Source organism: Chelonia mydas, chromosome 6, assembly GCF_015237465.2.
Source record: "Chelonia mydas isolate rCheMyd1 chromosome 6, rCheMyd1.pri.v2, whole genome shotgun sequence".
NCBI classification, from domain to species: Eukaryota; Metazoa; Chordata; order Testudines; family Cheloniidae; genus Chelonia; species Chelonia mydas.
This window is the reverse complement of record NC_051246.2, coordinates 25255476-25282620: the sequence shown is the minus strand read 5'-3', so window position 1 is coordinate 25282620 and position 27145 is coordinate 25255476. Positions and strand designations below refer to the sequence as shown.

At 43.8% G+C, this 27145-nt stretch overlaps 1 protein-coding gene across 5 annotated transcripts in view; it reads right to left on the bottom strand.

Annotated features, from left to right (window-relative positions):
- Positions 1 to 27145, bottom strand: part of TSPAN4 (tetraspanin 4) — a 647139-nt gene that overhangs the window by 344403 nt on the left and 275591 nt on the right. For all 5 annotated transcript variants that reach the window (XM_043547930.1, XM_037899602.2, XM_043547929.1 and 2 more), the window contains one exon: positions 2131 to 2178. In XM_043547930.1, the coding sequence (XP_043403865.1) occupies positions 2131 to 2178 (48 nt within the window). The remainder of the gene's footprint in view (positions 1 to 2130; positions 2179 to 27145) is intronic.

Genomic DNA, 27145 nt, shown 5'->3' with positions numbered 1-27145 from the left:
TCCAGTGATGAAAGAGGTTCCATGCTGTTGTTTGCTAAGATGCAGATCTGTTTGTTTCTGCCCGTTTCTTGCCAAAGAACGGTCATTTGATAGGTGATTGCCCATTAACTTTGATGACGCCTGGCTAGAGGCATCAGCTTGTCCTTTGTCTATTAGAAACTGGTTTACCCAGACTTGTCTGGTAAACACATTTCAGACCTAATTTTAGCTTATGTTTATAACTTTACATATAATGTTGCTACACACATTTCACCATGATATTATTGACCAATGAGATATTCGTTTTTAAATGATACCTCACAAGGCATATTGTGTATGAATATTATAACAATAGTGTGTAGGATGTGAATACAGGGGTGCATTCGGTCACAGTGGATAAACTGAAAGGTGGAAAAGAGAGCAATCTTTGATTTTGGCAACATACCCTTTTGCATTAGTGACTAACCTTGACAGGTTCCATACTAAACAGAACCTTGAAATGATGTTGCAGTCTTGTGCTGTAGAACTTATTGACAGCTGTCACTCAGCTTCTATTAACCTACTGCAAACGCTCCAGTGAATTCATACCTGAACTGGAAACACAAACTGTTGTATTCGGAGGCCTGGGTTTGAGGAGAGGCTTTGAGCTTTTGCACATTAGGTTGATGGAAGAAGTTAATGCCAGAGCTGATGCTTCCAGTCTCCCCACATTAGTGTCTTAAATCATGGTAAGTGACCAACATCTCCTATGTGGCTTCAGATATGAGCAGTATGTGAGAAGGTATTAAGTAACCAAAGAAGAAAAGTACCCAAGGAAAGATGTAGGAAAGTTACCCAGAACAGTTGGAGACATTCTCTCTCTGTCTTAGCCAGAAATCATTCAGTTTTACATTTGAAGTAAGATAATCACATTTTTGTTTTAACTGGCCTCAGTTTGTTCCATAACTCCCTTTCTTATGCTCCTCCTATAGTTCCATATAGCAGTTTAATAGAATGCTAATAGCAATGTCATAATCATACAGCTAAGGGTAGCCTAGAATTCCTCCTTACCTGTAAGGGGTTAAGAAGCTCAGATAACTGGGTTAGCACCTGACCAACAGGACAAATGGGGAAAGGAGATACTTTCAAATCTTGGCGGGGGAGGGAAGGGTTTTTCTTTTACTCTTTGTTTGTGTGGGGATTCTCTCTTGGAACTGAGAGGGGCCAGACAGAAATCCTCATCTTCTCCAACCCATCCCAATCCAAGTCTCCAATATTGCAACCAGTATAGGTAAGCCAGGCAAGGCAGATTAGTTTATCTTTTGTTTTTCTTGTGAATTTTCCCTGTGCTAAGGGGGAGGTTTATTCCTGTTTTCTGTAACTTTAAGGTTTGGCCTAGAGGGGAATCCTCTGTGTTTTGAATCTGAATACCCTGTAAAGTATTTTCCATCCTGATTTTACAGAGATGATTTTTACCTTTCTTTCTTTTTTTTTTTTAAATAAAATCCCTCTTTTAAGAACCTGACTGATCTTTCCTTTGTTCCAAGACCCAGGGGTTTGGGTCTTTGATCATTTTGTAACCAATTGGTTAGGATATTATTCTCAAGCCTCCCCAGGAAAGGGGGTATAAGGGCGTGGGGGGATTGCTGGGGGAAGAGGAACTCCAAGTGGTCCTTTTCCCTGGTTCTTTGTTAAATCACTTGGTGGTGGCAGCGGTACTTAAACCCAAGGTACAAGGGAGAATTTGTGCCTGGGGAGTTTTTAATTTAAGCTGGTAGAAATAAGCTTAGGGGGTCTTTCATGCGGGTCCCCACATCTGTACCCTAGCTCAACCACTGCATCTTTTGCAGACAGCTATTCATTGGACAGTCATGCCTAGTGCACAGATTTCTTTTTAACAGTTATGAATTCCTGATGAATTTAAACAATCCACTTATGCTTTGGTAAGGGACTAGATTCCATGTACTTGCAGTTCCTAGTATGTGGGAGATGCATACTTTCAGATGCCATGTTACCCCTTTAAATGCCTTACAAGGCAGCCTTTACATCACACTGGTCTATCACAATATACACAGTGCATTAACTCAGACCAGTATTGATGAGAAAAGCAGTCCTAAAAACAAGACAGAAACTAGAGAGAATATGCCATCAATGAAGAGAGAAGACACTCACCTTCACTTCTGTTGCTTGTTTAGGTCTTATGATGTTTCCCAGGAAAACCTGGTGAGGAGGGGAAAGAGAGAAAAAAAAAACATTATCCACAATCTGAAGTTAAAATACGAGAAAGCTGTGAGAGCGCAGAAATCATACATACATATGCTAGATAAGAAAAGCGTGCCCACGAAGTGACTGCAAACTCCACAGATGCAAAAGAAATATCACTTCAAGGTTATTTAACCCATATAGGCCCAGCTACTACCAACGAATACATGCGTTTAACCTTGTTTACAAAGTCAATGGGACTTGAGCAAATTGTGACAGTTTGGGGGCTATATCTGAGTGTGCTATATTTCAGCCTCCATTTTGAGAGCAACCATGATTATGTCCTTCACTGTATACCGTAACTGCCATGTTGACTTGCATCAGCACTCATATAACTTAGGAATAATATAGCAGTGGTGTCATGCTGCCCCACGAACAGAGAGGCTACCCAAAAATGACTGTGGCACCACCAGAAGATTGATAACTCTGAGCCTTCGTCATTCATCACCCTGAATCCATTCATTTTCATGTTCCTCTCATAACACTTTTCCTACCACACACATCCACACACCATAAAGAAAGAACTCACATTCACCTGTTTGCTATTGGAAAAATAACTCTATTGATTAAATATTAATTGGACATTAATCACTTTTCACAGTTTGTTTTCACTATTCTGTTTTTATTCTTTTATTACTTTCAAATATGTGAGAGCAAAAGACATTTCCTTACCAGTTTTGACCTTTTATGCTTGGCAAAGAATCTTTTTTTTATATAGCAGATATTTTCTGTTAACTTCTGTGTCTTTATACTTGTGCTCCCTAAACAGAGGACACTGTTTTATTCTTAATTTCTTGGCAACTATAGTGAGTTTTAAAAACCAACAGCAATAAAAATACATTTAAAAATTGAGATTTTTTTTCCCCATCAGATTCTACCCTCTGGAGCAGAGGGAAGGCCAAAATTTGGACTTGAGCTACTTGACAGACTGAAAGTGTCACTTTAAAGAACACTAAGGAGTGTAATTTGTGTGTGGAGTTGGTGTACTGTCCTTTTATCTCTAGCAGCCTGGATTCAAATTACTGTCTTTGGTCACAAGGGAAAATTCACTTAGTGGACCCAGTAGACATTTCCACATATCACAAAATGCCATTACACAGCTTGGTACAATTGACAGCTTCTGCTTGGGACTGAAATAACAGGGGATGCAGCATGCTAGCACTGAGGAAGGATCAGCTTGTGTTTAAGGAATTAAATTGGAACACAGGAGATCTGGGTTCAATTCCTTGGCCTGGCACAGACTTCATGACTGATCTTGGACAAATCACTTTGATTCTCTGTCCTTATCTAGGACTTGGAAGATATTAACTAATACGTGTTAACATCCCAGTATAGACAAGGCAGTGTGCCTTTAATGTGTGTTAAGCTGGTTAAAGCTGTTAAAACAGTGCAGCTCAGTTCCCCATTCTAAAATAGAAATAACACGACTTCCCAACTGCACACAGGTGTTATGACGATTCATTCATTGATGTTTGCATGGTGCTCAGTTACTGCAGAGATAGAGTTCCTAAACAGATCGTGCACACACAGTCTAGAGCATCACTGTTATCGGTAGCCAATGATAACAGTTCTCTGTTTCCATGAGCATTAAAATTCATTCATAAAAATGAGAGAAATAAAGGACTGCATGAAATAACTCCCAGTACACAATGCGTCAAGCAACATAGGGCACTCCAAAGCACGTGCTAAAATCAGCCCTGCCACATCCAAAAAGGATGCAATAAGTTTTCCAGCTGAGTACTGGTAAAGCCTTCTCTTCAGGTTTCAGGCATTTGTATAAGTGCAAATCTCTCTTGACAGCCATAAGTTCATCTTAAAGAGTGATGGCAATCAAGGAAATATATTGTCATATTGTATAATATATATTATCATATTGCAGAGTTTCACACACACATACACAAGCAGATTCTGACATTTAAAGACATCACCCTAACTTGTCTGTGCCACATTGCGCAAGCTGTGAGGAGAAACATGGCAGTGTTGCAAACTTTTAGGTAACAGACTTTTAACTGAGAAACTAAATTGAACGTCAATCCACTGGAACATTTCACAGCCTCTCTTACACACAGAAGCTAATTTAAAAACGGAGACTATTCACCCAAAATGCCATTTATATGGCCAATCATTTCCCCTATGCCTGTACTATTTTTGATGTAATTTGTGTGTGAATAAAAGCTTTTCTTATTCAAGGAAGGAAAGATGGTTTGGTGTTAAGGCACAGGACTGGGACTCAGGCAAGCTCAGTTCAATTCCTGGCTCCAGCACAGGCTTTGTGTGTCCGCCTGAGCAAGCTACTTGCCTCATCTTTCTTTGCCCCACTTCCTCACCTGTAAAATAAAAATAATAGCACTTCCTTTATCACACCTTTGTTTGTTAGAGCAGGGATTAGCTCTTATTAGATCCATGTATCAGAGTAGCAGGCGTGTTAGTCTGTATTCGCAAAAAGAAAGGGAGTACTAGTGGCAGCTTAGAGACTAACAAGTTTATTTGAGCATAAGCTAAGTGAGCTGTAGCTCACAAAAGCTTCTGCTCAAATAAATTGGTTAGTCTCTAAGGTGCCACTAGTACTCCTAGATCCATGTACAGTACTTCACAGAATATGGCCCTGATCTTGACTGGGGCCTCTAGAAGCAACTGTAATTCAACTATAATAACAGACACTGTGACAGGGTCGGGCCAGATGGCTACAGGAGAGTGATCCTATTGGGATCCGGGAAGTGGGCGGGCTTTTCCCCCAGCCTAAGAGGGGGATTCACAGGACCTGGACACCAAATAAATACGGGGGACAACTAATGAAATAACAGGTACAGGAGTGTGGTCAAAGGGTCAAACAAAGGGAACCAGACGGGGACACCAAGCAGAGAACCCAGGACAGCGCCCACTGCTCCTCAAAGGCGTCAAGCGAGTCAGTGGATACAGGACAGTGATAGAAGGCAGATATATTAGCCCCAAGTTAAGTAGGTCCCTTTTCCCTGGGTAAGGTAACAGGGAAGGTTTCAGAACAATCAGGAACTTTCTGGAAACAATTAAGGCAGACAGGCTGATTAGAACACCTGCAGCCAATCAAGAAGCTTCCAGAATCAATTAAGACAGGCAGGCTAATCGGGGCACTTGGGTTTAAAAAGGAGCTCAATTCAGTTTGTGGTGTGCGTGCGAGGAGCTGGGAGCAAGAGGTGCAAGAAGCTGAGAGCGAGAAGGTGTACTACTGGAAGACTGAGAAGTACAAGCATTATCAGACATCAGGAGGAAGGTCCTGTGGTGAGAATAAAGAAGGTGTTGGGAGGAGGCCATGGGGAAGTAGCCCAGGGAGTTGTAGCTGTCACACAGCTGTTACAGGAGCCACTGTAGACAGCTGCAATCCACAGGACCCTGGGCTGGAACCCGGAGTAGAGGGTGGGCCCAGGTCCCCCCCATCCCTCCATTCCCCCAACTCCCTACTTGATACTGGAGGAGTTGACCTGGACTGTGGGTACCACCAGAGGGGAAGGTCTCTGGCTTGTTCCCCAATCCACTAGTGGATCAGCAGAGACTGCGGGAATTGTTCTTCTTCCTTTTCCCCATGCTGGCCAGTGATGAGGCTAACTGAGTGAACGGCAGATTTGAGCCACAAAAGTGGCCAAACTGAGGGCTGATGTGAACCTCTGAGGTGAGCAAATCCACCAATAAGCGCAGGACCCACCAAAGCAGAGGAGGAACTTTCTCACAACACCCTGAGTCTCTTCCCTGTGTATCTTTCAGTAAGACTCTCAGAATTGCATCTGTAATAGCATGGAGCTATTGTTATTCAAATTCACCATTTCGACCTAATTGCAAATTCAACATTAGACACTTTATTTAATAATCAAATAGGAGAAGATGTTTAGGAAAGGGCAAGTCCTTGTTTAAAAACACATACCTGTATTATAATATTCTCAAACCTGCCAGAAATAAATTACATTTCCACTGAAATGTTCTTCCATTGCTGCAACAATTTTGACTTACTACACACAAAGATTGCCAATGCCTATAGAGGTGCAGTACGATCTTATCTTTGGATTTAGAATTCAAAGCCCAGTATACCCTCAAACATTTGAAAACAATCCTGAGCAAGGACAAAACGTTAGGTCCTATAACTATGATGCCAATCTCTTTACAGGTTGCTGGTAGAGAAGAAAAAATGGGAGTAGGAAGGAAGCTACCTCTGATGTCACAATTCCGCCAGCCCATGAATTTGTAATAGAAAGGACCCATTCTTCAGTCAGTATAAATACAGCAACAACATTCTGAGGACAAAGTGAAAGGTAAACAGATTAAGTCTGATACTTCTGAAAAATTCTAGTTTTACAGCTCATCCGTGAAGAAAGCACCTTCCACGATGTGGAAGCTGCAGTTGCATTGATGTACCCAAAGGATGCAGTTACAGGCGACTTTACATTACAAATCTGCATTTTAAAAGTACCTGCATAGTTATTTATTAAACACTGCTAGTTAGTAGATGTATTCTGATGGTGTCTAGAAGCCCCAATCCAGGCCCCACTCTTGCTTGGTGCTGCATATACTAGTAATAAAAAAAAGAGTGGATGGGATTATTATAGCCACTGCTTACTTGCTTTGCCGATCCCCTACATTTTCTTATCAAGTATTGGGACCGTATCGTGTTAGGTGCTGTACACGCAAACCAGTATAATAAGAGACAGTTCCTGCCCCCACAGAGTTTATGGTCAACAGGTGGATACTGTTACCAGATTTGCCCATTACTTTGGGACAGACTCATTTATTAGGGTTACTCTTCGGGGGGTGGTGGGTGAGATGTTCTATAATTCTATCAATGTACTGCTTGTGTCACTTGTGTTCTCATACGGCACTCTACTTCTCCCTTCTGCAAGTTCTCTCCCAGTGGAGCTATCCTGCAGGACCCGTGTTCCCTAGGGCTGGGTTCTTCCAGCCCCAGAATCAGATGAACACACGCACACATTAATAGAGCGTGTCTGAGAGAACTGGGTTAATCAGCACTCCCAAGCTCACAATGCAATTAGGCAGCTTCAGTATTTTGGATACCAATAAAGGATTTATTACTAGAATTGGTCTGATAACTACTGAGCTGGGTGTGTGCAGGCATGGGTTCATTAACATCTGAAGCAGAAATCCCCCATCATGCAATGCTTTCCTGCCTTGCTGGTCCCAGAGTTCCGTGCGATTCTTGCCTTGGAATCTCTGTTCTCTATTCTGTATGCTAATGGAGTTCCCTCCCTGCCCCATCTTTGATGCAGATGAGGCTAAGGCCTGGTCTACACTACGAGTTTATGTCGGATTTAACAGCATTAAATCGAATTAACTCTGCACCCATCCACACAGTGAAGCCATTTTTTCGACAAAAACGGGCTCTAAAAACCGATTTCTGTACTCCTCCCCAATGAGGGGATTAGCGCTGAAATCGACATTGCTGTTTCAAATGAGGGTTAGTGTGGACACAATTCGAAGGTATTGGCCTGCGGGAGCTATCCCACAATGCACCATTGTGACTACTCTGGACAGCATTCTGAACTCGGATGCACTGGCCAGGTGTACAGGAAAAGCCCCGGGAACTTTTGAATCTCATTTCCTGTTTGGCCAGGCAAGCTCATCAGCACAGGTGACCATGCAGAGCTCATCAGCACAGGTGACCATGCAGTCCCAGAATCAAAAAAGAGCTCCATCATGGACCGAACGTGAGGTACTGGATCTGATCGCTGTATGGGGAGAGGAATCAGTGCTATCAGAATTACGTTCCAAAAGACAAAATGCCAAAACATTTCAAAAAATCTCAAAGGCCATGAGGGACAGAGGCTACAGCCGGGACGCAACACAGTGCCGCATGAAACTTAAGGAGCTCAGACAAGCGTACCAGAAAACCAAAGAATCAAACGGCTGCTCCGGGACAGAGCCCCGGACATGCTGCTTCTAAGATGAGCTGCATGCAATTTTAGGGGGGGGGGGGCGCCACCACTACTCCACCCCTGTCTGTGGACTCCGATGATGGGGTACTCTCCGCCATGCCTCAGGATTTTGCAGATGGGGAAGATGAGGAGGAGGAGGACAAGCTTGAGGAGAGCACATAGCACACCATTCTCCCCGACAGCCAGGATCTTTTTATCACTGACTGAAATACCCTCCCAACCCAACCAAGGCAGAGAAGGGACCTCTGGTGAGTGTACCTTTTAAAATATAATACATGTTATAAAAGCAAGCGTTTTTTAATGATTAAGTAGCCCTGAGGACTTAGGATGCATTCGTGGCCAGGACAGCTACTGGATAACTCTGTTAACGTGTCTGGGGACGGAGCAGAAATCCTCCAGGGACATCTCCATGAAGCTCTCCTGGAGGTACTCTAAAAGCCTTTGCAGAAGGTTTCTGGGGAGAGCAGCCTTATTCCATCCTCCATGATAGGACACTTTACCACGCCATGCTAGTAGCAAGTAATCTGGTATTACTGCATGACAAAGCCTGGCATTCAAGCAACATCCGTTCTTTATCTCTCTGTGTTATCCTCAGGAGATTGATATCGTTCATGGTAACCTGGTTGAAATAGGGGAATTTAATTAAGGGGACATTAAGAGGTGCCCGTTCCTACTGGGCTGTTTGCCTGTGGCTGAAAAGAAATCCTCCCCGCAGTTAGCCACGTGGTGGGGGGGGGTCCATTGGCGCTGAGCTGTTCGCATTTGGCTAGCTGGGTTCTTCCCTGATAACAGCCAGGGGGTGAGGGGAGGGGAAAAGCCATCATCCCAGAGAATTGGATGTCGGGGGGGGGGGTTAGTTTGGTTTCTGCTGCTGCACGTTAACAGGAAAACCGCAGCACTAAACGGCCAACTCAACGCGCTTTGCTTGGTATGGGAGAGGAGGGCGCTGCTGTTATGAAGGTTGCTGAAGCCGAAAGACTATGGCTTACCATGGCCGCTGGCAAACCGAATTCTGTTGCCCAGCACTACGTGTGTGATCTCTAACACCAAAGCCGCAGGCACTCAATATAAGATGCAAAATGTGACCTTGTACCAAAACCACGTGCTATGTAATGTGAATAGTGTTGTTCACCATGAAAGAGTAGAGCCATTGTTCTGTAAAATGTATCTTTTTAAATACTTCACTCCCTTTTTTTCCTCCAGCAGCTGCAAATGTTTCAAGCCTCCCTCCTCAGTCCTAAAGGCTATCTTAGATAAGGCGGCGAAAAAAACGCATGCGCGATAAAATGTTCTCTGAGTTCATGCAGTCATCCAGCACTGACAGAGTTCAGCAGAATGTGTAGAGGGACACAATAGCAGAGTACAGGAAAGTGGCTGATGAACGTGAGGAGAGGTGGCAGCAGGAAGATCAGAGGAGGCATGAGGCAACGCTGTGGCTACTGCGGGATCAAAAGGACATGCTCCAGCGTCTGGTGGAGGTTCATGGTGGAGGCAGAATCACAGACTGCCACTGCAGCCCCCGTTTAACTGCCCTCCCTCCTCCCCAAGTTCCATAGCCTCCTCACCCAGATGCCCAAGAATGCGGAGGGAGCGGGGAGGCTCCGAGCACCCAAGCACTCCACCCCAGTGGACAGCCCAAGCAACAGAAGGCTGTCATTCAACAAGTTTTGAAGTGGCCTTTTCCTTCCCTCCTCCCACACCCCACCCGGGCTACCTTGTGAGTTATCTCCCTATTTTTATAATCAATTAAGAAAGAACACATGTTTTTTAAACAATAGTGACTTTATTTCCTTTGCAAGCTAGCTGTGATCGAAGCGGGGAGGGCGGGTGGCTTATAGGGAATTTAGAGTCAACCAAGGGGGCGGGTTTTCATCAAGGAGAAACAAACAGAAGTATCACACAGTACCCTGGCCAGTCATGAAACTGGTTTTCAAAGCTTGTCTGATGCGCAGCACTTCTTGCTGTGCTCTTCTAACCGCCCTGGTGTCTGGCTACGCATCTTCAGTGGCCAGGTGATTTGCCTCAACCTCCCACCCCACCATAAATGTCTCCCCCTTACTCTCACAGAGATTGTGGAGCACACAGCAAGCAGCAATAACAATGGGAATATTGGTTTTGCTGAGGTCCGAGTCAGTAAACTGCGCCAGCGACCCTTTAAACGTCCAAATGCACACACTACCCCATTCTGTGCTTGCTCAGCCTACAGTTGAACAGCTCCTGACTACTGTCCGGGGTGCCTGTGTACAGTTTCATGAGCCAGGGCATTAAGGGGTAGGCTGGGTCCCCAAGGATAACTATAGGCATTTCAACATCCCCAACAGTTATTTTCTGATCTGGGAAGTAAATCCCTTCCTGCAGCCGTTTAAACAGACCAGAGCTCCTGAAGACGCGACCGTCATGAACCTTTCCCGGCCATCCCACATTGATGTTGGTGAAACGTCCCTTGTGATCCACCAGTGCTTGCAGCACCATTGAAAAGTACCCCTTGCGGTTTATGTACTGGCTGCCTTGGTGGTCTGGTCTCAAGATAGGGATATGCGTTCCATCTATCGCCCCACCACAGTTAGGGAATCCCATTGCAGCAAAGCCATCCACTATGACCTGCACATTTCCCAGAGTCACTAACTTTGATAGCAGCAGCTCAATGATTGCGCTGGCTACTTGCATCACAGCAACCCCCACAGTAGCTTTGCTCACTCCAAATTGATTACCGACTGACCGGTAGCTGTCTGGTGTTGCAAGCTTCCACAGGGCTATTGCCACGCATTTGTGAACTGTGGGGGCTACTCTCATCTTGGTATTCTTGCGCTTCAGGGCAGGGGAAAGCAAGTCACAAAGTTCCATGAAAGTGCCCTTATACATGCAAAAATTTCAGAACCACTGGGAATCATCCCAAACCTGCAACACTATGCAGTCCCACCACTCTGTGCTTGTTTCCCGGGCCCAGAATCAACATTCCATGGCATGAGCCTGCCCCAGTAATACCATGCTCTCCAAATTGCTGGAGACCATGGTTTTAGAGAAATCTGTGTTCATGTCCTCATCACCGCGCTGCCGTCGCATCCTCACCTGGTTTTTCAGGTGCTGGTTCTGCATAAACTGCACGATAATGCGTGAGGTGTTTACAATGGTCATAACTGCTGCCGTGAGCTGAACGGGCTCCATGCTTGCTGTGCTATGGCATCTGCATGGGCAATCCAGGGAAAAGGGCGTGAAATGATTGTCTGCTGTTGCTTTCATGGAGGGAGGGAGGGTTGACTGATGACATTTACCCATAACCACCCGCAACAAATTTTTGGCCCCATTAGGCATTGGGAGCTCAGCCCAGAATTCCAATGGGCAGCAGGGACTGCGGGAACTGTGGGATAGCTACCCACAGTGCACTGCTCGGAATGTCGACACTTGCCATGGTACTGTGGATGCACACCGCCAAATTAATGTGCTTAGTGTGGACGCATGCACTCGACTTTATACAATCTGTTCCCAAAAATCGACTTCTGTAACATCGCAGTACTTTCATAGAGTAGACATGGCCTAAGGGAGTTTCCTTAATTCTGTCACCCTTGTCCGGAGGGGTTTAGGTGTCTCTTCCACTGCCTTTTCATTGCTTTTTGTAAGTCTTTCTTCTGATTGGCTTTGGTTCAAGCAAAGGCTGGGGGGGATGGGGGTCTTTCGCGAGTCAGACAGGCTGGGTACTGCACCCTGGTTCCCCAAGAACACAGAGCTGATAGGTAACAAATCCGCCCGTTCAGGGGGTGCTTGCACTGAGAGAGTATCCCTATCACACCCTTACTCCATGGTACCAGGTCTGATCTTCAATCCATTGCAGCCGCTGCATCAGTCATTGGATCCAGCAAACCAGTAGACCCAGACCAATTGCTAGTATAATTTGGAAGCCAACGATCAGCACAATGGGGTGAAGCATGATATTCAAAAGACCTGTTGCACTGGAGTTCCACCCAAGCAAAGTCTCCCACCAGGAGTGATGGCCTGTGTTTTTAACGGTAGCTGCCAGCCTAGAGATCTCCTGGTTGTGGTGCTGAATCTCAAGTTTGCCATTCTCCACCAAAGTTTGGCGCTTCTGCAGCTCAGTTTGTAACGAGGGATGAGTTAATAGTCCCTTAATGGCAGTGAGACCCATTCCCAGTGAAATGGGGGAAACCTCCTTGTAGAGCTCAAGAAAGGCTTTTAAATGTTGTACAGTCCAAATAGGCACAGTAAACTTAATATCACAACTAACAATAGTGGTTACATTACAGAAACAGTGATTAAAGTTAGGCACCATGGGTTGAATCCAATGTCCATTAATCAATACAATATTACACATTGTTCTTACACATACACCTGCTTCATCAACATAGACAATAACAGACCCCTCTTCCTGGATAACATCGAAGGAGCAGTGAGACTTATTCCCAGGTTGTGGGAAGACGTATTCATCATGTTCCTCCAATGCTTTGTCTTCACAGATATAGCCCAAACCTTCTTTTCTCTTAAACCGTTTTACATGCCCAGTGGGACTACTAGGTGGATTACTTTGATTTCTTTGCCTGCCACAGTTATCAGGAATAACTGCAAGTTTTGGTGGTGTTGATCATAAGAAGCATTAACTAGTTTCTACCAGGGCCGGAGGACTAATTCTTCCTCTGTTATATGAGGCCGAATCAAGTTGATTGCCTCCATGGGAATTTGTCCTGCTATGTTTCAGAGTAACAGCTGTGTTAGTCTGTATTCGCAAAAAGAAAAGGAGTACTTGTGGCACCTTAGAGACTAACCAATTTATTTGAGCGTAAGCTTTCGTGAGCTACAGCTCACTTCATCGGATGCATACTGAGCTGTAGCTCACAAAAGCTTATGCTCAAATAAATTGGTTAGTCTCTAAGGTGCCACAAGTACGCCTTTTCTTTTTGTCCTGCTATGGCTTGCCAAATCATTCCCATGATTACGTTCTGGGTGAGAGCCTGAGTTTGCTCACATGCTGAGGTCAATGAGAAATTATTCTGGAGGGACTGTACACCAGACATCATTAACTCTTCATCTTTTTCTATGAGTCTTTCCCACCAAGGAAATACCTTACTTATTAACTGCTGTTCCTCACTTAACTGTTTCAAAAATGCTGTTAATGGGGTTCCCATCTTTCCTATATTTTTGGTGGCATATGATAGTTTATTAGCTAGAACTTCTACGTTTGCGGCATCAACTAAAGAGATTCCTGTTCCTACAGATGCAATCCAATCACTTAATTCCCTTTTTACTCTATTGACATGGTCGGCCCCTTGCCACATTCTTACCCATTCATCCCAACTCTTATGACTAGTTCCAATCAAGGGAGTGCATATAGGTGCAATATGAGAAATATTCATGCCTTCTAAGTGGATTTGAACCTCCTTCAGAGAAGTCTGAGGTTGGAGAACCAAATGTTCTTGTGGAGCCAATTACAACACATGGGGTCCTGAAATTGGGGCTCTTAAACATCAGAGGGGAGTGAGGTATGTGATCAGAGAGTCAAAATTGAAAACTGTTTTTTCCTGTTGGCCCAATTCCATTCTGTACAATCCAGGCTCATGGAATCCCTCCAAAATGGCAACATGCCTACAGAATTTAAATCAAATTGTTGGCATGAGCTTGTCACAATGTGTGCCCTTTAGTGGAACTACCCAGTCTGGGGAACCTTGCTGAATCAGGTTGTGTCCAGCTAAAGTCCTGTTCAGTGGTTCCCAGTTTACAAGGAACTGTGTGATATTCTTGCCTGCTGGCATGATCAGAGACAGCTACAGTTCATCTGCGGGTAACAGAGGCATCTGGGTTCCTATGACAATGATGACACTTAGGGGCATGGTTGCTCCCCAAACAGCGGAGGAAAGCAGGACTATCCTTCACCTTCCGCCACCCAGGAGGCTGTCACTGGTTCCGTTTGATGGTGTACATCCCTTTCGAGACCACAACGGCTTACAGAAGAACGGGACGGAGTCTAGTGTGGTCTTAGTTTCATAACATGACTTGAATGACTCCCCGATGGCACTCTGCGTGCAATTGGCAACGCTTTCCCGGGGCAAACCGAGGAGTTGCCAACAGCATAGGACTAGTAGCAACACTGCAGGGCCAGGGGGTTGCTCCCATTCCCATAGAATGCATTCATGTGGCACAGCAATTTTACTTCCTGGGCTCCAGCTGGCAAGCACTTCCAGAGGTTCAGAGGGATCACCGATTCAGCATAAAGCCTGGATAGCATCAGACTCCAGACACTTATGAAAAGCAGGGTGCTGGTGCAACAGTGGGATGTCATGGCTTGTGTTCGGGACCTGTGAGGGGGCAGAGAAGAGAGAACAAACTCACACACACACCGTATATACTGGGAGAATCTGGGACCAATATTGCAGGGTGAACATGAAGCAGTGACCTACGTGAGGGTGGCCATAATAAGTCGAGGATTTCTCTGGCCTTTTCCTGCCTCAACATCTGGGTAGGCACTGACAATCCCATCGGATGCGTATTTTCCAACGGCCCGAAGCCGTTCCTTCTTGCGAGCCAAGAAGGGTGGCTGGCAGGATGGAGAAGACAGTTATACTATTCCTTGTGGGTCAGGTGGTTTACCCTTCCACTCTTCGAACTCTGTGGAATGAAACCATTTCCGCCAAGGTTTCCCATTTAGGATTTCTACCTGATAAACACTGGGGCTGGCCCGATTCACAATAAAGTAGGTGTGTGTGTGTCAAAGAGTGCTCCTTCGCTGAAAACCTTCTGTATGTTACTGGTTGGCCTAATTCCCATATCCAAGGAGGTTTTCCCCAGCCTCGTTTTTTGTCCATGTTTTGCTGTACTATGCCGAGCTGTGCTGCCACTTACTTGTGTAGAGCAGCTATCGTCTCTACTAAGGTTTGTTCCCATTCATCTGTTACCCCCTTCCCTTCCCAGGCACTAGGCAGTTCCACTCCCAACCACCAACTTTCAGGCATGTGCATTTGCCTTCCGGTCATAACTTCAAAGGGAGTGTACCCATGTATCGCCTTAGAGCCTCTTAGAGCCATTAAGATGGTTGGTAGTTTTTCATTCCAATCCCTCCCTGAGCAATTTACTTGTTTTTTCAAAGCTCCCTTTAGTGTGCGATCGGTTCGTTCAACTTGTCCAGAGGACTCAGGGTGCCCAGCTACGTGGAAACGTTGCTTAAGGCCTAAAGACTTACATAGTTCTTGCATAACACCTCCCACAAAATGGGATCCCAAATCTGAATCAATTACTCTGGGAATTCCCATTCTTGAGAAAACTTCGTTAAAGAGCAGCTTAGCAGTGATCGAGGCAATGTTGGTTTTAGTGGGGATGGCTTCCACCCATTTGGAGAAGGGATCTATTATTACCAGGCAGTATTTATTCCCTCTATTGGTGGTGGGTAAACAGCCTATGTAATGTGTCTGAAGCCAGGACCAGGGACCCTCTATTCTTTGGTGCCCCAATGCATTTTTTTTTAACCTGGCGATCAGCATTAACCATGGCACACTGCAGATAATTATCACACCACTGATCTATATCCGCTTTCATGCCTGGCCACCACCCTGTATCGTTAACCCTATTTAAAGTATCCTGTTTTCCTCTATGCCCTTGCTCATGCACAAACTGAATCGGGTCCCCCCATACCTGGCTGGGGACTATCCAGTACCTTTGTTATCTGCACAAAATTCTGTGTTACTCACCCACTCTAGGGGCACCCACCTTTAGCCAGTTCCTAGGGCTCAAGGCATAACCCTCTTAATTTAGGCACCCCCGACCCTTTCCCAGTTCGTAGGAGTCCAGGCGAAAGGCACCTAACTTTACTCCTCCATGGACTCCGGGATCTACTCCTCCGTGGACTCAGAGCAAACACCCTTTCCCCGTGGACTCAGGGCTTGATCTTTTGCAGGTTTACGGGGTCTCCCACCAGCAAAAGAGCCTCACACAGCAATATCCCACTCAATCTTCAGCTATCAACAATCACCAGAACAGAATGTACATGCCATACACACAATGCTCCCCACTCCCAGCAAGACAGATGAACCCTTCCTGATGGCCAGCCAGGCTCAGGTTCATCTGGGGGACTCCAGCCTCTGCTTGGTGCCACCAGTAGAGTGCCAAGGTCTGGCAGCGCCGATCCTGGGGCTGTTTCCTGGAGTTGGTTCCCTTAGAGCACCGCCTTTCCCAGAGGCATTTCCCTTTCTTCATTATCCATCTCTCTAACCAGTTGGTTTTCTCCTGTCTCAAGCCACCAGCCAAGGCGGGTTTTACGGTTGTTGTTTTTTTCAGCATCTCTACTTCCCTTATCTCACTAACGATCCCTACCAAAAGCCCTTTCACGCAGTCACAGTATTGAGCTAAAATCTTTACTTTTAAGGCACAACTCTTAACTCCTTATTGCACGGTCCTACAGTTATTCTAAGCACAATTCTTAACTTAAAAGTTACAGGACATTACCAAATATTCCATGAGAGAGAGACCTTGCTAAAGGAGCTTAGTCTGAAAAAGGAAGAGGTTTGTTCAGGTCTGTGCCTCAGTTTCCCCAATCCGCAGCAAATACTCAACAAGTACCACATGATTAGGGTCACGTGCTGCCTGCGTTCCTCTACCAATTACCAGACTTGCCTGTTACTTTGGGGTACACTCATTCGTGAGGTTTACTCTTCGGGGGGGGGGGGGTATCTGTAATTCTATCAATGTACTGCTTGTGTCACTTGTATCCTCATACGGAGCTCTACTTCTCCCTTCTGCAAGTTCCCTCCCAGTGGAGCTATCCTGCGGGACCTGTGTTCCCTAGGGCTGGGTTCTTTCAGCCCCAGAATCAGATGAACACACACACACACACACACACACACACACACACACTAACAGAGCGCGTCTGAGAGGACCGGGTTAATCAGCACTCCCAAGCTGTCACCCTCATAGGCCCTTGGACACAGCAGGCTGGGGTCGAACAGCACCTCCAAGCTGTCACCCTCATATGCCCCAGGTTCAGCATGTCCCTATCCCCACATTCACATTACAACTGTTCTGGTAGTAACCCACTGGATGAGCAAACCCCAGAGGAGTTTTGGGTGCTGCAGGGATCTTTAGCTTAGGTACGAGGACCGTTGCTGCAGAGCGAATAGGGAAGCCAGAAAACAACCACGGGGGGAGGGGGAGGAAGAGAATAGAAATAACCAGCTTAACCATTAAAGTTATTTATTGCCAGGTAATAACCATACAAGGGGAGCCAAACAAACAAAACAGTTATATTAAATCTAACTTAAATTTGATTATAAAAGTCAGGTTTAGAAAACTATAACTGATCACACAAGTCAGGGTCAGAAGGCTGTACCGAGAGAGAGAGCTGGGTTCTCACCACTCCATGAAGCTTGAATCGATCGGGGTTCCCAGGTGGTGGTGGTAGCTGAGGGTCCGGAATGCTGGAGACAGGCAGAGCCCCCACCACGATCAGTCAGGAGAAGATGAAGTCCAATGGAACTGATGCAGATTTTGGATCCAGGCATCAGAACACTTTCTTGAGCATGGGTAGGGATTTTTGTAGGGAAAGAACAATGGTTCAAGGGAGAACACTAGATTTGTTTATAGGTAAACTGATGATGGCTCAAAGGCGTATATCAAAGTTGCTTTGTTCAGGCTAGACAATAGGAACTGCTCATTCAGGGGAGCTCAAAATGCAATTAGGCAGCTTCAGTATTTTGGATACCAATAAAGGATTTATTACTAGAATTAGTCTGATAACTACTGAGCTGGGTGTGTGCAGGTGTGGGTTCATTAACATCTGGAGCAGAGATTCCCCATAATGCAGTGCTTTCCTGGTCCCAGAGTTCAGTGCAGTTCTTGCCTTGGAATTTCTGTTCTCCATTCTGTATGCTAATGCAGATGCCTCCCTGTCCCATCTTTGATGCAAATAAGGCTGCGGAGTTTCCTTAATCCTGTCACCCTTGTCCAGAGGGGTTTCAGTGTGCCTTCCACTGCCTTTTCATTGCTTTTTGAAAGTCTTTCTTCTGATCAGCTTTGGTTCAAGCAGAGGAGGGGTGGGAGGGAGGTCTTCTATGAGTCAGACAAGCTGGGTACTGTGCCCTGGCTCCCCAAGAACACAGAGCTGATAGGTAACAATACAATGTTTGTACTTGCTAAACAGTTGATCATAAGTAGTTTTGCCAACCACAAACATTAAAAGCCATAAATCAGCACCCCCACCCCCAACCATGGAATCTGTCTTAAAAACCATGGGATTATTTTTAAAAAGAATAAATTTGGGTTTATTTTTATTTGCTTTCTGGGTTTCTGAGCCTTTAGGGGTCACTTGGATCACCTTTTCAAGCTTTTCTCTGCAACCACAAAGGTCAGAAATCTATATTTTAATAAAAGCTGAAATTCTCATGTAATCATTTAACTCCATGAGCTGGGGCTTTAAGTAACTTATCCAATATTGCAAGACTTGCAATGAAATCATGAAAGTTGGCAACACTCCATAATGGATCCATGAAGGGCAACTGACATGCATTTTATGAACAATCTGCCTCTCATGTATTTTGCTAGAGAGATATATTCTCTTCACATGTTAAGGTAACTGTCCCAGCTGATACACCTAAATATATAAATTATCATTGTCTGAAAATATTCATAATCTCATGAAATCTGCTATGAGGCCAGTATAGGGAGAAACTGTAAGATTTCTCTAAGGCATACTCTCCAAAGGGGTAGAAGAAACAAGTTCAGATACGCTTTCATAACACGTATTGGAGACAATACTCTGTGAGACCAACACTAAATGATGTGGGGGCAAAAGAACAAAAGAGACCAACCCCGTTGAGAGAAGTGACACAGATGTTTTGGGACACTAGAGGACACTGCTCTTCCGAGGACAGCCTGCTATGAACTGGGATGTAGGGAAAGGACCAAGGAAAAGGCAGAAGTAGATTTGCATGTGAAATTACAGCTACCACCATTTAACCTTTGTCACTTATGTTCCTTGACCCATAGCAGTACTATTCCCCACACAGGTACCCACAAGAACATAGAGTAAATAATTTTCTTTGTTCTTTTCTTCTCTTCCTTAAATAAACAGCACATTGTGTAACCTGTAGCTGTAATTCGGATTTGTGCCTTAATATTAGAAGGAACATGTACTGCCTGATGATTATACAGGCTCTATCTTCTGAAGAGAAAAAAAATCCACCAATCTAGGCAAGCCAAGGTCACAGAAAGAGGGCATGGGAGAAACCAGGGACCTAAAACATACCACAAATGACTGTAAGGAACCCTTACAGGCATAGAGGGACACTCTGACTTCAGCCACTGGGGATACAGAGACCAGCTGCAAGAGTAACTAAAAAATAGAGGCATTCTCACACAGAAAGTCATGTCGTTACCACAGAAGAGTTTGGGCTTCAATCCACAACCAAAAGGAAGTTCAGAGTTAGGGTTTTAAATCTGTGTCTAGGGACTGTCAGTGATATGGTCCCTGAATCAGGAGGCTCTCATGGTTTAGGAGGTCATTAGCATCCCTCGATGGAATTATGTAGCATTAAGTTAAATAATTGATTATCTGTTCTTACTTCCATCTAACTTATGAAAGCCTCACTAAATGTAGAATGCTCTGAACTATCCACAACCTGCAAGTTTTCATAAATTAGGGAGGTAAGATCCAATCCTGGCTGATGGTTTTGTTACACCGAGACACTATGGAGTTTTTAGGGTAGTTGATTTTTACCATACTAACTTTGCAGACATCAGAGCTAAAACCTGGAAAGGGCAGGCTGGGTGATGTGGGGGATGAGAAGTCTATTCCTCCTTCTCAGAGGGCAGAAATTCCCAAAGCATCTCCTTTGTTAGTTCAGGGCTGTCTCATTGTAAATCAGTGTTCATCCAGAGAGACGTGAGAGACAGAAAACACCCATGAGAGGAGGAGTGGATTTGATTCTAAAATGACTTTTCACTCAACCCCAGCAATATGGAAATGAAAGATAAGGACTCGCAACACCCAGGGGCTAAGGGGTACATTGTACGCTGAACACGTGTCCACACAAGCATGGGCAGTGCCTCACTCTCATTAATGCTAATGGGAGTTGAGCATGCACAAAAAGGAAGACAACAGAGCCACTGTTTTCACACTAGGTTGTAGGGGAGAGAAGCACATGCTGTTTAATTTTCCTCCAACACCTTCAGGGAGAGTCCATTACCATGTTCACTAGGAGAAAATGAAATGGAAGAGAAACAGGTGCCAATTAGCGGAAACCATTCACATTACAACATCATTCAACAAGTCCCTTTCTGTATCTGCATTAATTCATGCCTTAGCTGGTCTACATGAATAAGGCAAGCTGATTACATTAGCAGGCAGCAAGATCTATGGCTAAATAACTGTAAAATCATAAACAAAATGACAAAAACAGAAAACAAGTAATAAAACTTGCAACAAAGACACAGTACCAGGAGGCTCTGACTGTGAAGGATCAAAAGCATATGTCCTCTGGGACACAGAGCAAGACAGGAATGAATGCCTTCTAGGACAGGAATGCATGCTTCAGCTACCAGAAAGGAATGGAATAGCTCCCAGCTGGGTTAGTTCCATGTGGCATTCACAGCAGCTCAGAATGCTGTGTGATATTTGATGGATGATATCAGCAATGCACTCCTTTAACTCCTCTTCAACCCCAAGGTTCATGTGTACATTTCCACCATTCATTCCTTCTACCATGATAAGTGTCTTCTAAATGTACCAGGAACTACACATAGATTTTCTCAAAATGGACCAACCACAAGAGAGACTCACAGAGCGAAATTCACAATTGGTATAAAGTGGTGCAGCTCCACTGAAGTCAACAAACTTACACTGATTCACACTAGCTGAGAATCTGACTCATGGCAATGGTCAAATCGCTTAAGGATGCTGAGGCAGACAGTTTATCTGTAAAACAGGGATTGTATTACTTACTTACCTCTCAGAGGTACGTGGAGGGCTCATTAGTTAATGACTGCATCATAATACTTTGAAAATGCTAAAAGTGCTATATACTGTAAGACTTTGAGTTTGATTATTATTACTATTGCATTCAGTCACTTCAAATTATTTTTAATACTGCAGCTTTTTACTGAAGTCATATCCATACATCTTATGCAAATCAGCCCAATAATACACATTTCTAAGATACATTCAGCTACACTCAGTTTGTGTACTAATCTTAGACTTACTTTTTCGTTTGTCATAATTCCCCAGCTATGTTATTTATATAACACAATTTAAAACTCAGAACAGCAGGGAACAAAGCACAGGCTCTAAGAAGTTCAATGACAGTCATTTTAAATAGTTATCAATTAAACACTGACTCAGTGTGCTGCGGAGCTATAGTAGACAAGTGTGGACACAGGTTTTGCCCCCAAGGACCTTACACTCTAAGGCAGTTTACGTTGACCTAACTCTCTAAGCATCTACACTAAAATGTACCTGACCCACTACACCAATTTAATAACTCCACCTCTGCAAGAAGCATAGTACTTAGGTCAATGCAGTGCCAGTGTAGACACTGCCTGCTTACATCAACTGTTGCCACTTTTCAGAAGCCATCCCACAATGCCCCACACTGTGAGTTAAATTGATGCGCTTCCTGGTGAGGACGTGCCGCACCGACACAAGGAACGTAGTGTGGACATGTTAAAGTGATTTAATTACTGTGATGGCTGTACGTCGACGTAACTTAAATCGACTTAAATTTTGTAGTGTAAACTTGCCCCAAAAGCCAGATGGAGATCACACTAGAACACAGCAGGAGTGACACCGAATGGTATTAAACTCAGAACTTCTGTATTAGGTTTAAAAAGGAATGGTGATGGTGTTAAATTAGCATATATAGGCTTCTCAGATTACGTGGGTTTTCAAGAAGGCTTTGAATTTAGGAGAGTCTTGCTTTTCACCCTGGAATAGGGAGGTTGTTTTATGACTTGGGGGCAGTATGAGGAAAACGGGAGAAGAAAAAGATAAATGGCAAGGCTCACATCATCAGAACAGCAAAGGGAGTAATGTGGAAGTGATAAGAAGCAAAAGCACAGATGCAGATTTTATAAACATTGTCTATAGATGTTTTCATGTTATTTGCAACTCAGTAATAATTATTTTGTAGAGAAAACAGAGGAAACATTGTGCTTGCTCCAAAGAATTCACAAGTGGTAGCCCTGATTCTGTGAATGCTTACCATTATGCACAGTGGGTGAAATCCTGACCCCCACATCGATGGGATTTTTGCCATTGTCTTCAGTGGAGCCAGGATTCCGAAAGTCAGTGGAACTATTCACACCATGAAAGAAGTTAAGCACATAACTAAGGCCAGGTCTACATGAGAAAATATTTTATGAAAAATATGAGGTTGTTGTTATGGAAAAATTAATGTACCAATTATGTACCTTGCAAAACAGAGAACAAATAGATACTCAGATATTTGGTAACTATTTATTCAATAGGCAGACAAAATACATTCACCTTCAAAAACTCCAGCACATCCATCCAATTATTTTTTTGAATATTTATATATATTTAGCAGACCACACATATTATTAGAGATTTCACTCACTAGAAATGACATGTCATGGGTAGAGTAAAGATGCTCATTCTGTAATACGGAACACCCTGTTAAATGGAGAGATCCGATGATTATGTTACTGTTTAATGTTTCTCTACACAAAAAACAAGAACCCTTGCAACAGCGAGCTTATCTCAGATATTTACATGGCAAGGATTTGTAAACTTGTTAAAACTTCCGAAATAAGTAAATAAATAAAATCGTTTAAAAGAAGAATTTTTTTTTCTAGTATAACAATACCGGCACATTCTCCTAGCATAGACGCACCTTATACTGAAAAAAAAAATATGCTTTTGCCGATACAGCTTACAATGGTTCAGTGAGCAAAATATGCTATATGGGCAAAAGCTCTTCTATGCTGGTATAACTGTATCTACACTAGGGCTATTGACAGCATAGAAATGTCATAAAAATATCCAACTCCTAACCAAATTTACTACAGTGGCAAAAGTTTCTAAAGTAGACCTGACCTAAGTAGGATTTGGGCCTTCAAGAGATGAAATACAAACCAAGGCCCAACATGCTATATGACCGGATGGTGGACTTAGCAGACGGAAGGATGGTGTTGTTTTTTCCCTGTCTTTTTTAATATTTTTAAGCAAATCTTTGTGTAGCAATTTAAATATATATCACTATATGAATGCAATGGGATTTTAACATTCATGCAATTCTATTCTATTGGACAAATACAGAACACTGCACATAACCTGCAAAAAATCCCACTGCACATAGGCAAATAAAGACCACCAACTGATACACGCTAAATGACATTTATATGTTCTAGAGATTAATTAAATGAATTCACTGCTCTTAAAAGGTAATTTACTGCAACTGAAGGTGCAAAGTTGACCTATTTATCCACAGAATAGATTCAGCACAGGCAAAGTAATCTAAATTGTCATTTGTTATCTAATCAGAATTAAAACTAACCCAAAACTTAAAGGGTGAAATCTTAAGCATGTTGAAATCTATGGGAATTTTGTTGTTGACTTCAGCAGTGCCAGGATTTCAAACAAAATACTCAAAATCTGAGCATGTCTGCATATTGTGGGAAATTCAAAGTTGGTCCAGTTTTCACAAAATGTTCATGTAAAATAGGATTACCACTGAGTGAAATTATTTTTGCTTCAAAACCATAAAAATATCTTTCTAGGTTTGCTCAGTCAAATAACCATTCATTTGAAATTTCAGTGATGCTGAAATGGGCAAAATGAAGTCTCACTGAAGATTTGGTGAAATCTTTTCTACAATTTTGCATGGCCTTACTTTAACAAACCCATGTCTTCAGAGGTGAAAAGTTAGTGTATTGGTCTATGCCCGACAGCCTCCAGAGTTGGATTTCAGTCGGAAACCAACGGTATATTATAAAAAATATTTTTAAAAATTTCTACTTCAGAAAGTCGCTATCCAAAAATGCTACCAACTTACTGAAAAGATTAGTTCTCTGTATGAATTCATGATCTGCTGCCTTTACTTACTTAAAATAAGTTTTTACGACTTACTCGTAGTGTAATCTTATTAGTATCAGCACAGCTACGGGAGAGTCTTGGATTCTATTACATCTTGTATATAATCAACAGAATCATTAATTAAGCTCTAATTGCAGAATCTTTATCATTGGTGATGCTTCAGACAGAAAGCTCCCAGCCTGACACTCAGATTGCAGGTTAAGTTTGCCAGGTAACATAGGAATAACAGACCTCATTCTGCACTACATTATACTTCTTTTACATCAACATAATACAATGGAGCTACACTGGCATAAAAATGGTATAACATGGTATCAGGCCCAAATATGTTTTTTCACTGGGAAAAACCAAGCAGTCATCAAAAGAATAAATATGGAACCCCAGGATGTCATTTTTATAGACTCAGTTTGCAATGTAGATGTACATTGTAGTTTGCAATGCAGTTTGCCCCATTATTTTAAGCATTCCCTCTATCTAAAATCTCCATAATGCTACTCCTCGTTGAAGCATGTAAACCAAGCATAGCTGTCGCACTTGGGAGAAACAAGTTCCAGCATATGTATGGGAGTGGGAGAGGGATACTGTTTAGAATTGCAAAGCACAGTGCTGAAATCAAAAGCATTGCTGGTGCATTCTTCAAAGGAGCAGAAATCTAAGGTTTCTGGACGTGAGACACACAATGTAACTAAATGTGGATCAGCTTCTACTAATAAGATCTCAGAAAACAGATGATGATAGTGCACCAGCAGCATTTGATGATTTTATGAATGCAGAGCATGAGTAGCAAAGTATGTGTGTATTTTTGTAGCATTACTTTCTAGGGCGTCGTTACAGTCTTTATTTTCAGATATTGATATTATTCCCACAGGAAAACTTTGTTTAATGTTCATTTAGTTTGCTCTGTTCTGCTTAAATAGCATTTTCCTTAGACTGTTGAAAAGCTAGCAAATACCCAGTTAAGGTCAACAAACACGCTTCTGTTTCTCTACCCACACAGCAATCATGTACAACTTATCAACTTTTGCCTATTACCATCCCCTTTCTACAACTCGTTGTTAATACCAATGGCCCAGTAAACTACCATGCAGCCTGACCTCTGACATACATATGAGGACACACCATGATATAAAAAACAGGAAATAAATGAACAATAGTACTTTGCATTTATATGGTACCATTTCTTCCTCGCAACTCAGACATTTATTATACCCCACAAAACCCTGTGCCCATTTCAGAGGCATAAAGGGATTGGGACTTGCCCAAGGCAAAGAATTCTAGTTTCTGTTCTAACCACTAGATTACATAAACTCTTATAAATAATTAACCCAGTCCCTTCCATAAAGGATTTTGATGGAACAACTGAGTCAGATGGTATTGAAAGTAACAAAATCCAGCGGGGATCTCTGTCCCTCTGGGAATGTGTATCTCTAGATCTGTACAACTAAAGAAACTGCTCTTATTTCATTGAAACTGTTTCAAGTTTTCAGCAAAGTAGCACCACTGAATTTTACGTTTCTGTCATAGGCCTTGAAGCCACCCTAGCAACTGTGGGCTGGAATCCTCTCCTTCTAGAAAGCATACCAGGGATAGAGTCCCTGACCATTCAGAAACCAGTAAGTCAAATCAAACCTAATTTTCATGCATAAATATGTATATTAGAACACAATATTATCTCTCTTACAAACACACACACATCCTCCCTCCCTTTCTCTGTTTAGTGACTGTGACAGCAGGGAAATTATATGCTGCAACTTCCACTCCTCCTCCTTTACATTTGTTCCGACACAGCTAGTTCCCACAAACAGGGATAAGAACAGAGTTAATTTTTTCCACCTCCTGAAAGGGGGATCCCACCAACGCATTGAATAGGGCTCAGCATTTGAAATGGCACCGGGAACCTCGCCAGCCATTGTGGCATGCATTTTTTGGTTTAAATTCTTGCCTTTTTAATCTGCCTACTCAGCCTGAACGAGAAAGGCAATTAGGCTAAAGTGAGTAGATTATCAGATTGAAACAACAGGACATCTGACACTCTCTAGCCAGTGGAGAGTCCATTCCACACACTCGCTCTCTTCCCTCCCCTCAGAGGCCAGTGTTGCCGCTGCTGGCTGAATCCCGAACTCTTACAAGCACTATCTGCCAGGCCCAGTGGCAGTGCTGCCCTGGTACAGCCAGCCTCTGCTTGAAAACAGCTGCTGCAGCTGCTTTCCCTGGGGCTGTGGAGATTGGCACCCCAGAGCCTGCCACAGCAGCCCCCGCTGGGTTGAGGAGTGAGGCGAGCTGCTGAGTAGAGAATGGGACACCTGTGCGTTCTGCTTTAAGGTGCCAAGATTTCCCGGTCAGGGAAATGAGACTGTCACAGAAAAGAAAACTAGGACTGTCAATTAGGCTGAAGTCTCCTCGGCCATGAAGGTGCTGACGAACCTTCACCTCCCCTCCAGCCGTACTGGCAGATTGGGGTGGAGTTCCCCAAGGCGACACAGCCCAATGTAACCCGAGGTAAATAAAGCACATTCCCCTCCCTCAGTGACACCCTGCTCCCCTCCAGGCTTTCCTTCACCTTCTTTGTTTCCTTCTCTCACTCCATCTCCCCTGCTTCTCTTTCAAGCCTGTTCTGTTTTGGGCCCCTCTCAAATTCTCTTGCCGAGTTCCTCCTTGCACGGTTTTAAAGACAAGCAGCCTCCCCTCGTGCTGTGGGCCCCTCCCCGGCCGTTAGCAGTCCCTCTGCTATCCTGCTTTCCCCCTCATCCTTGTGGGTCTCAGCAGGCATCTCCCTCTCTTTCCACTCAGTGATTTTCCTCTTTGCTCCCGCTCCCACCACTTGGGCAATTGCCCCTTTACCCTCCCTATCAGCTGTTTTGTTCTCTCCCTCACTCCATTCCCCTCCTTAAGGCCAGGCAATTCTTATGCCAGGTGACACCACAATGGCTGTTCCCTAACCACAGTCCCGGGGATGGCTCTCTGCTCATGC